The 12,358-nt window shown below is 32.7% G+C and overlaps 1 protein-coding gene across 2 annotated transcripts in view; it reads left to right on the plus strand.

Annotated features, from left to right (window-relative positions):
- Window positions 1-2,130: 2,130 nt before the first annotated feature.
- The window catches only part of LOC143083050 (uncharacterized), a 76,500-nt gene continuing 66,272 nt past the window's right edge, over window positions 2,131-12,358 (plus strand). Inside the window, exon 1 of one of the 2 annotated variants that reach the window (XM_076259188.1) lies at window positions 2,131-2,194. In XM_076259188.1, coding sequence (XP_076115303.1) covers window positions 2,189-2,194 — 6 coding nt within the window. In that variant the 5' untranslated portion in view covers window positions 2,131-2,188. The remainder of the gene's footprint in view (window positions 2,195-12,358) is intronic. The other variant, XM_076259198.1, reaches the window with a different exon arrangement.

Below are 12,358 nucleotides of genomic sequence, written 5' to 3' on the forward strand. Positions count from 1 at the left end.
TGTAAACGTCTTTTATCCCATATATTTATACACCATATTCATGGGTTTTGTTATCTGTTTGGAACATTCGTTTTCTTGTTGGTCGTTGTTTTATTGGTACACGTTCTAATTGACGCTGTCCACGATTAACCGATAAACCGGTTAACCGTCGTGAGGACCAAATATCGAATACTTAAATCATTCACCGGTTGATTGGATTTTTTATGCCAAATTTATTGGAATTATGTTTTCTGGTCTATTGGCACGTTCTTTCATCCGTCTGCTCGTCCGTTCGTTCTGCTTCAGGTTAAAGATTTTGCTCGAGGTAGTTTTTGATGAAGTTGAAATCCAATCAACTTAAAACTTAGTAAACATGTTCCCTATGATCTTTATTATTTTAATGCCAAACTAGGTCCACTGATCATAAACAATGATAGTGCGGATGAGGCATCCGTTTACTGGGGACACTGTTGGTTTTTTTTTTTAATTTTGATAGTTAGATATAAACGTATATTGAAATCATAAAAGAGAAACAATAAGCAGCATGGCTCGAAATGAGATCAATTGTCCAGTATACTTTGTGATTTAATTAAAAGAGAATACATTTCAATTTAACCTAAATTATTTAGCACGAACACACTATCAGCTTGTGACAAAATCTTAAGTAAAAATACTTAGTATAAATACGTGTGTTAAAACATACATTGAATAGTTTTTAACTGATTAATTATTATCGTGGTTATTATCGTGTGATGATCATGATGATCTCGAAACTTTATCTAGACATTCTCCTATTCTGACTGGACGAGGCTCCTAACTCATATATCCCACACAGACACCCAATTGTGAAAACTGTTTACTAGGGGTCGGAAGATGCCAACTATCCAGTATTTCTTTACCCAAGTTCCTCTTAGGTTACATTTTCTTTGAACATTAACTTTCATACCGAATAACCGCTTAACGATAAAGAAAAACTGATCTGAGTACTCGGTTAGTTTAAAAAAGTTTAATTTGAAAACACTAGTTTTAATATAATACAATGTGTGTGTATAAATAGAAATATTTAGTTTTGTTATGGGGCAGTACACACACAAAATAAACAATCTTAGGGTCTACGGGTTCTTTATTTCGAAGTTAGTATATCGTAATCCAAAATTACACCCTGCAATGACAAAACATTATATTAATGCATATACTATAATTAAGTAACTAAATAAAAGCTTTAAAACATTATGTTAACAATTATGAACAAAGAAACTGTTATATATAAATATACTTTTTTCACTTTCTTTGAACTTTTGGAAAATGTTGTTTGTGCTGTATTTAGACCCCTCTACAACGACATTTGATTTACATGCATACGTATAAAAATTGCGATTTGTATCCAACACAATCATAGGTTTGTACGTTGTTTTCAACCTAGACTTGTGGATCCGTTCTACCGATACCTTTATATGATGTTTGTTCGATGCATTGAATTACAGTTTACAAAAGTTTATTTACTTAAAAATTAATAATAAATATCGTTTGAATTTAAAGTATCTATCTATGCTAATTTAATTTTTGTTTTTATCCGCACGAACATTAAATAACACGTTTAAATTGAAACTCTGCAAAATTAATGACAATGAGTATACTAAAGGGTATGCAAATTTAATGATAATGAGTATACTAAAGTGTTTGGAAATTTAATGATAAGGAGTAAACTAAAGTGTAAGCGAAAAGATTACAGGTCTTTAGATTTGCGGCTTGGTCCGAATATAAGAGAGCTGGAGTTTACTTGTCATAAACAATTTTGCTACGATTAATTGACAATGAATATCTAAAAGCATAATTGTCGTTTCAATTTTTGAGTACTGAAAATAAATCGGTCAGTGATTAAACGATTATTCTATTTCCAATTGATATTACTGCGTTATTTATTTCTGTAGTATGTTATGACCGTGTTATATTATTTACTAAACAATGTTTGACAAATACACAAATTTACACATGGGATGTGCATGGATGATTGGCTCTTTTAAACAACATTTTCTTTACATTTAAACGTATACCTATACTATTAAATACCGTAATATGATATTGTATGCTTGGATGCTTTAGCTTTGACTACTAACTAAACCTATATCGGATATATATATATACATGAATAGTATGTCTTGTACTTCCTGGTTAACATTGGAAACAGTGTGATGTTGTTTTGTTTACAATGAAGGTATCTATTTTTTCTTTACTCCATGTAAAATAATACTTACAAAAAAAATGAACGCATAGCTCAATATATTTATATATACTGTACGTTATTAATAGGTCTGATGACAAGAGTTTTTATTTCATTGACTTGAAGTCTTGTATTTGAATTTAAAGGTTTAATCTTGAATAGAATATTATGTAGAGAATTGAAAAATAAAAAACCCATCTTGAGTACCCTATTCGGACGACAAAACAAAATAGGATCCGATTTCACAACACAACTTCTTTGTGTTTCCGCACATTCCGGATTAAACTTCTATTTAAGAATTCAGAGTTTTGTAGTTTGAAAACTTATTCCTACTTACATCATATTGTCTGCGGAATTGAAGCTATTGTGGTCCTTATAAGATTATATTACTATTCATTTACGCTTGAACATTGTTTACATGCGAACATTAGTCTAAAACATCCTTAACAAATTACCATGAATACAGAACCTCGTGTGAAAGCAAACTGGATTCAAATCCGTAATGATAAATCCAGATAGGCATTCGATTTTATAATATTCTATACTGAACCAATGCAAGCATGTGTGAATAAGGTATCATGATTAATCTTCATGGCATTATACGTGTCTGTAAATTAAGTATCCGCATATAAAACCCCTTTCGTGCATTTCTAATTGGTGTTTAACTCACAAAAGTGTCCACGAAACACGTAGGACTATCGTATTTCATAGAAGATCTCTTTCGTTTACCTTTTTTTAGTGTACCAAAATTTGTTCCCTATATGTCTGTCGTATGGTCAAAGTAGTATTGGGTTGGTCTCTGAGTGGAGGTTCTATCCATTAAATATTGAATCTGGCATGATCAAAACATGGGGGTGGGGAGGATTTATGGAAATGAGATAAAATTGCATTCAAAATATCTATGTTTTCTAATTGTAAAGATATAGATATAAGGAAATGTGGTATGAGATATCTCAGTTTGCTTTTATGTGGCGAGGATCAATAACCCTTATAACAGGGGTCCCGTACAAGTCATGTAAAAATATGAATAAATAAAAACGATTTGTTAAAGTGCGTCCAGCGGGAAAACAATACTGGTTTACTATTACTTTTGTACTAGGTGTTACAAAATGTAGATGCCCTTTTCGCAATTGTATGTTTCGTGAGTAAACCCATGTTCATTTTACAACGCTTGAAAGAACTCTTTTCTGTCGTCAAAACTCGTTAATTAATCTCGAGAAATATATGTTGATTAAATCAGTAGTGACATTGTGTTATCGTGGTTTGACGTCGTTTACCATATTATTTATAACAAACTATCCTTCATTTGAAAAAAAACAACATTATGTGTACAGGTTTTATCATGTACTTCTAATGCAGAACTCAAATCATCGGGTAACAAATTTATTTGAAGGGCAGTAACTCCTATGTGATATTGTGCTAAACTTTTTGCTGATTACAGTTTTCTTCTTTTTGCAACCGTTTCGATATAATCTTCTAAAAAGTAAGTAAACATCCGTTATAAAACGGTAAAAACTTATTTAATGAGTTAATTGATGATTTGTTCATCTTTTTAATCTGACCATTTTTGCTGTATAAAGGTTCTCTCTGTCTCTTGTAACTATTTTTATAATGACCAACAATATTTCCTATAAGCAATCGACTTTTGTATGTATCTGTACAAGATGCATTGAATTTTAGGTCTCCTTTCCAAACGAAGTTTTATTATATATTACACGGAGTCGAACGTTACAATATCAAAGGAACAGCCTCACGATTTTGACATGAATATCATTCATGTGGTCATTTTTTAAATTTCCTGTTTACAAAGAGAGTTATCGTTGAGAGTTGTTTCATTGGCAATCGTACAACATCTTCTTACATTTATATTTCGTCAGAGATTCGAGTACGGAACAAAGAAAATAATTACATGAATGACTATTGGTTAATATTTTTATCTCAGAATTTGTTTCAAATGGTGGCCAAACAGTATGTTGTTCTATCAATCATTGAGAGCTTCTCTGTTACCGGTAATGCAATTAATGTACATTGTACATGTGCAATATGTAGCATGTCCCTCAAATAAGTGAGAGTTTTAATTTGCAAACGGATATTTGCCGAAATGTTGTCATGTATAATGCTTTGACACTGTTCTGCCTTTATTTTTGATTTTCAAAACGATTTTCAATTTTCTGTTTAAAGATGGCAACTGATAATAGTTAAAAGGCACTAATAGTATGTGTTATTTTGGTATCGACCATTCATCTGCATTGTTTTTTGTCCATGGATTTATGAGTTTGAACAGCGATATACTACTGTTGCCTTTATTTGACATGACATATTTAGAATACATAGAGTGCATTTGTTTCTAACACAAACGATGCAAACGGCTAAGCGCGCACATGTTTTGATCAGATGTTTCTCACATACGTTTACAACTGACGTTAACATAAACTTTGACAAACTATGCACTCGCTAAAAATGCGTTTACAGTTGTCGTTCATTGTTTGTTTGTGCAATATTTTAAAGTTACGTTATTCGTTATTGAATTCCAAGTAAACTGCCGTCCAGTTAATACTTTCTGTGACCATTCATTATGTCATGTGCAAATTCCTTTTACATTATGTGAAAACAACTGATACGTTTTATATCAAACTTCGTTTACGTTATGTGCAAACATCGTTCACCCTATGTGCAAACATCGCCGTTTACTTTATGTGCAAACACCTATTACGTTATGTGCAAATACCTATTAAGTTATGTATAACAACTACATCATTATGTGCAAACAATATTACGTTATGTGTAAATACCGCTTATATTATGTGCAAACACCATGTAATTTATGTGCAAATGCTTATTACATTATGTCCAAACATCTATTACGTTATATGCAAACACCTTTTACGTTATGTCCAAACACCTATTACGTTATGTGCAAACACCTATTACGTTCTGGTAAACGCTTTTTTGACACAGATTAAAACAAAACGCAATATGCATTTTGAAAATAAAGAAAATCAAAAGTTTGAGCTTTCTAACAAACTGTGGATTTTTATATATTGATTGGTGTAAAAATGCTATATACATACAAGATATCTAGTTTTATGGGAAATTATTTTGCTCTACTTTAAGAGTGTGCGTTATGCATCCATGCTTTGAAAATTTGTTCACTTTACTTGTTGAAATTTTAACAAATATACAGACACGACTCTAGTTTCCAAGGGAACAATACGATATAAAAAGGAAGATGTGGTACGAATGCCAATGTGACAACTCTTCACAAGAGACCAGGATGATTGTATTACTCTTCCAGTAGGTTTTTCATATAGCGAGAAACGTGAACCAGATTAATGCTACAAATGCAATGACGTCTCCCACGATTCATGTAGCAGCTAAGGAATCCTGCAAAATGTTAAAGATTTTATTTCCATTCATTTCCCTTAACAGATGTGAATATTATTCTGAATAACCTTCCTAAGACTTACTTTTTCCTCCGTCCCCGACAAGGCTTGTTGAGAAGGGTGGGTTTCCTGAAAAGTACCTGACCCCCCCCCCCTTTTATCTGACATTTTTTTTAAAAACAAACAGGGATTTTGGATAAATTTGATCCGATTTTGGATCACACATTTAGAAGGGTGTAACAAAAAGCTGTATTTACACTAAAAAAATCTATTTTTTTCATATTAAAAACTGCCTTATCCTGTAATCCACAAAAATGACGCATACACATATTTCTTCTGAATGAAATGGTTATCAGCCTTGTTTCACCTTCACTGGCCATACTCGAAATTAAATCCCGCAACTTGAAACTTTAGATAATGACTTTGATTTATCCGTATTTAGTCCGGTAACTTTTCAAACCGTGTCATCAAGAACGATACAAAAAAAAATACATATTCTAGTAAATTGTTATTGTTTTCTTCTATTTTTATGCCCCATCTACAATAGTAGAGGGCATTATGTTTTCTGGTCTGTGCGTCCGTTCGTCCTTCCGTGCGTCTGTCTGTCCGTCCGTCTGTCCGTCCGTTTGTCTCGCTTCAGGTTAAAGTTTTTGGTCAATGTAGTGTTTGATGAAGTTGAAGTCCAATCAACTTGAAACTTAGTATACATTTAGGGGCCAGCTGAAGGACGCCTCCGGGTGCGGGAATTTCTCGCTACATTGGAGACCTGTTGGTGACCTTCTGCTGTAGGTTTTTTCTATGGTCGGGTTGTTGTCTCTTTGGCACATTCCCCATTTCCATTCTCAATTTTATGTTCCCTGTGATATGATCTTTCTAATTTAAATGCCAAATTAGAGTGTTTACTCCAATTTCACGGTCCACTTAACACAGAAAATAAGAGTGCGAGTGGGGTATCCGTGTACTATGGACACATTCTTGTTTTATATAAGTGATGTGCATATCGTTTCTTTTGTTGTCTATAAGAATAAATAAATAATTTCGTTGCTAAAATGGTCATCATAACATAATTTTCCCTTTGAATTTCAGAAAAATCTAACTATCTATAAAAAAAGAAGATGTGGTATGAATACCAATGAGACAATTCTCCACGAGAGACTAAATGACAAAGAAATGAATAACAATAGGTCCCCCTATGGCCTTTAACAAAAAAACCATACCACATAGGCAGCTAATCTATTTATTTTTTTACACAATTTAATTTTTTCACCAGTTTAAAAAAAATGGTTACAGTTAGGTAATTCGCTTTTATCCTGCAATTAGCTAGTTATTGTATACAAATAACAGATAAACAACATTTTTTTTGCTTTGTTTGTACATGTGCAAATAAATTTTCCTGCTACCCGCTTCCATGTTGATCAATCGGTAATATTTTTTTCTGGGTAATAGTTCATTCGGCGGAGGACAATTGAGCGCATTGATAGGACATTTGAGCGAAAAAAAGTAGGACGTTTGAGCGCTAATGTAGAGTCCATTTGAGCGCCCGAATTTAAACCTATTTTAGCGAAATATTTTTAACCCTTTTTAGTAAATAAATAATTTATAATAAATTAAAAAATGTTTAATAGACTCAAGACAGCACAATATAAAAAATATATAAAACCTGTCCATTAAAATACAGCACTATAGACTCAAGACAGCACAACATAAAACGATATAAAACTTTTCAACTGAAATACAGAACTTAAAGTCTAAAAGGTTAAATCAAATGTTAAAAGTCTGTTCTAGCCTCGAATTCATAACATAGAGAACGTACGTAATGGGCTCTAGATATACCCCCTGTACAATACTGTTCATATAATTGCATTATGAACTGCTCTTTCTTTTTCTCTTTTCTCGATTGTGGTGCACATTCCTCTATACTTCGTATCTTTGTATATGTTGTTGTATTTCCATGATGAAAATATAAACAACTTAAACATAAAACCAATATCACAGTGTAGATACTATTCTGTACGCTATCCGGAAGTCGCGATTTTCGAAGCGATGATTTCCAACTGGCTAACAGGACGGTTTTGCCTACGGTAACTTTTCTCATCATTTGTTTACTCCTATATCTACAAAGAGCTTTGAACATCTTTAAGGTATATATAGCATCATAAATATGAGTAACTGTGACAAAAACATGCATTGGAATATAAAATATACGTGTGCATCACATCAACTTGGTAGAAAAAAGTGAAATCGATGGACAATTTTGCTCTCGTAGTACAAAGCAAATAATCTTTTATTGCAAATATTTGCATCAGTTTACAGTTAAATATATACTGTTTCAATATTCTTTTCGTATTTAAGTAGAATATTCGTATTTCCCATAAAACAATATGTTTTCCTTGAGGATCCCAAAATAAATTACTGTACGATCAGTCTAGAACTGACTGTATTCTAGAAGCGATTTCAGATTTTTTGACTGTATGACCAGTCTTTGGCTATCGAAAATTCAGGTGAGCGGATTAATACGGCGCTTAAATGGGCTCTAATGTTGGCGCTCAAATGTCCCCCAGTAGTTTTATTTGTTTCGCTCAAATGTCCTGCGCCCAGTTCATTTTTGGGTTTTCTTTGAGTCCGCGTTTCAATAATTGTAAAAATCAGAGACAATGGTTAAGATTTAAACAACTTATGCTCAAATACCAGGTGTAAATTGTAAACAATATATGTACATTGTCAGAAATATAAAATGTATTAGTTGCTGCGAAACAGGAGAAAATTCGACCAGCCTCGCTTTTCGTCCTGTTTCTAAAGCTACAAATACATTTCACGTTTACCGACAAAGTACATTTATAATCAAAAAATTATTCCACAGTTGTCGATATGAATTTATCTTTTTGTTCAATATTTCAACGAATATCGTCGTATAGATTAGAAACTTAGCGAGGCATAAAGTTTATATGATTCAATCCAAATTATCCGCAAAGGGCGGAAACCCTCTTGAATTGATGCAATCTTGTTCGTCTTGAAATCGACTTAACATATTAAGTCAAAATTCTTTTGAAAAATCACCTATATAACGGAAAGAAAACTGTGACAGACTTTAACACGAAAGGGAAGGCTTAAATTCTTCTGCAATTTTCCTGCTACTGATTATAAATTAAGAAAGTTCTGTATTGTTGGAATTTCTTAACCCTCTTGTTCATCCGTTTAAAGCACCATGAAACAATTTCCAGCTAACTCCCAGTTTTCAAAAATCCTTAAATGTGCAGTATGTCATTGATACGATTTGAGTTCTCAAATGAATCAAGATAGAATAAGGTTAATAAGACATTTGTAAAAAATATAAAACCCTTGTTATGCTTTATTACTTTTTTAGAACTTCTTTATGTTAAAGATATGAATCAAAGTACTGAAGTACTGAACAACGGATGACCGCAGGTTCTTGTGGATGGTCACACGTACTTGTCTCAGAAAATCAAATCAAATCTCTTTACCTGAAAGTGACGTTAAAGAACAGATAAATATTTTTCTGAGACAAGTCCGTGCGAAGATGATAAAGTCAACCTCATCGTAGTAGTCACTGTGATACAAATCAGTGTACTCTGTTTTTTTGTTATATATTATTTTAATATTTGTAAATTACAGTTACATTTATATATAATTTCCATCTATTTGTATATCATTATATTGCACTATATTACTAATAGTTCTGTGCAAGTGCATGGTGGACACTCTTCTGTAATAATTCGATTTGTCTAATAGATTGACTTTGAGTGGGCATTCATATTTTACTGCAAAACGTCAGCGTCCCACGCAGAGAGAGCAAAGACAGATAACTCTACATGGGAGATTGCAAACCTTTTTGAGATATTCTTCCGCATGCGTTAACACACTTTTTCTGTACGTGTGAATAAATATCAAAGATTTTTTACTTTATTGATGTTTCTAACGGCATTTTTATAATTTATTAATTTATGTTCAAAAACACATATTTTTAGGAGTATACATTTAAAAATGAATTAAGAACAAGCGATAAGGAATGTAATTTTGCACTCGATAATGTCCGCGTATTTAATTTTATCAATTTTATAGATCGGTTACAATCTCAAAACGAAGGTTACGTAATGGAAATCTAGGCGACAGCAATACACATGAATGCCCTCACGGTCATCCGATGTAAAATGAATAGAGAAGTTGTTCATTAAAATATCATTAGATAAACAAATACACGGATACAAGATAAGAGGTGGCGATAAAATATCTTTGTCCTCGGTCAATATAATCTGAATAGACGCATATATAATGTGTTGATCTTGTCAAAAGTCTATAATTGATAAATGTAATTCGGCGCCTTCCAAAACCATATGATATGATTATGTATGCAAGATATGGCGACCTATGAAATGACCCGCTTGGTGCAGATGAAAGAGAACATTACATAAATAAGGCCGTTAGTGCTCTTGTTTGAATTGTTTTACATAATCATTTCGGGGCCTTTTATAGCCGACTATTCGGTATGGGCTTTGCTCGTTGTTGAAGGACGTACGGTGACCTAAAGTTGTTAATTTCTGTGACATGTTGGTGTCTTGTGGAGAGTTGTCTCATTGGCAATCATACCACGTCTTCTTTTTTTTATATCAACTTATTTGCCGTTCACATTTTCCGTAAAGAAATGAGATTGAGTTTTGTTTTTTTACATGTAGCTTTTTTTTTTATTCGAATAACGGGGCAAAGCTTTTAGTTTCAGTCGATATACACGCCATCTTTAAATAATGACTTGCCACATATGAATTCTGTTTGGTTGCTTCATGATGTGGTTGATATTCAGCAACAACTATTGGCTTAAATAAGATAAAGAATTACAGACTGTTTTCTTCTGACGATATTAAGCCATCAAATGCCGGAAAATTAACTATGTGTATTACATTTCAGATTAAATGTTATTAATTCATGGTCGTTTTATTATGCATATATTACAACCGCGCTGAAATACGTCCATTATTCATAGTTCATTATTCATTATTCAATATTAAAAAATGAATAATGAATAATGAAATAGTTTATGTTTCATTATTCAAAATGAAGCGGTGAATAGTGAAATAAATATAGAAAAAACAACTGTTGACACTTAAGCTATATTTTGATTCGCAATGACCATAAGAGGGTTTACAGAGGACCTAAATGCCACAACATGCGTAAAACTGAGGAAATATAAAAAAGAAGATGTGGTATGTTTGCCAATGAAACAACTATCCACAAAAGACCAAAATGACACAGACATTAACAACTATAGGTCACCATACGGCCTTCAACAATGAACAAAGCCCATACAGCATATTCAGCTATAAAAGGCCTCAATAAGACAATGTAAAACAATTCAAACAAGAAACCTAACGGCCTTATTTGTGTAAAAAAAATGAACGAAAAACAAATATGTAGCACATAAACAACATAAACAAACTACAACTACTAAATTACAGGCTCCTGACTTGGGACAGACACATACATAAATAATGTGGCGGGGTTAAACATGTTAGCCAATTTTGAATAATGAAATGGATATTTTGAATAACGGAATGGACTGGCAGGACCCTTCAGCCTCTTATTACAGATATATATTATACATCGATCGAAAGCTTATTAAGAGAAGAACAAAAGTTATATAGTCAATAGGTTCCGCAACGCATATTAGAAGGGTAACGAAGGACTTATATATCGAAATACGCCTAAACATTGAGAATTAGCCAATTTTGAATAATGAAATGGATATTTTGAATAATGGAATGGACTGGCAGGACCCTTCAGCCCCTAACTACAGATATATATTATACATCAATCGAAAGCTTTTTGAGAGAGGGACAAAAGGTATATAGTCAGTATGTTCCGCTACGCATATTACAGGAGTATCGAAGGACTTAAATATCGAAATACGCCTGAACATTGAGAAATAGCCAATTTTGAATAATGAAATGGATCTTTTGAATAATGGAATGGACTGCTGCGACCCTTTAGCCCCTAATTATATATAAACCTTATACCCCATTCGAAAGCTGATTACAAGAGGAACAAAATGTATATAGTCAATATGTTCCGCAACGAATATAAGAAGACTTAAATGCCAAAATACGCGTGAAAAGGAAGAAATAGCCAATTTTGAATAATGAAATGGATATTTTGAATAATGAAATGGACTGCTGCGACCCTTTAGCCCCTAATTATAGATAATCCTTATACCTCATTCGAAAGCTGATAACAAGAGGAACAAAATGTATATAGTCAATATGTTCCGCAACGAATATTAGAAGACTTAAATGCAAAAATACGCGTGAATATTAAGAAATAGCCAATTTTGAATAATGAAATGGATATTTTGAATAATGGAATGGACTGCTGCGACCCTTTAGCCCCTAATTATAGATACACCTTATACCTCATTCGAAAGCTGATCACAAGAGGAACAAAATGTATATAGTCAATATGTTCCGCAACGAATATAAGAAGACCTAAATGCCAAAATACGCGTGAAAATTAAGAAATAGCCAATTTTGAATAATGGAATGGACTGCGGCGACCCTTTAGCCCCTAATTATAGATAAACCTTTTACCACATTCGAAAGCTTATTACTAAAGGAACAAAATGTTTATAGTCAACAAGTTCCGCAACGCATATTAGAGAAGAAACGAACGACCTAAATACCGAAATACGCTTGAACATTAAGAAGTAGCTTATTTTGAATAATGGAATGGACTACTTCAGCCCTTCAGTCCCTAATAAAGGCAAATTTCA

Source organism: Mytilus galloprovincialis, chromosome 1 (genome assembly GCF_965363235.1).
Source record: "Mytilus galloprovincialis chromosome 1, xbMytGall1.hap1.1, whole genome shotgun sequence".
Classification (NCBI taxonomy): domain Eukaryota; kingdom Metazoa; phylum Mollusca; class Bivalvia; order Mytilida; family Mytilidae; genus Mytilus; species Mytilus galloprovincialis.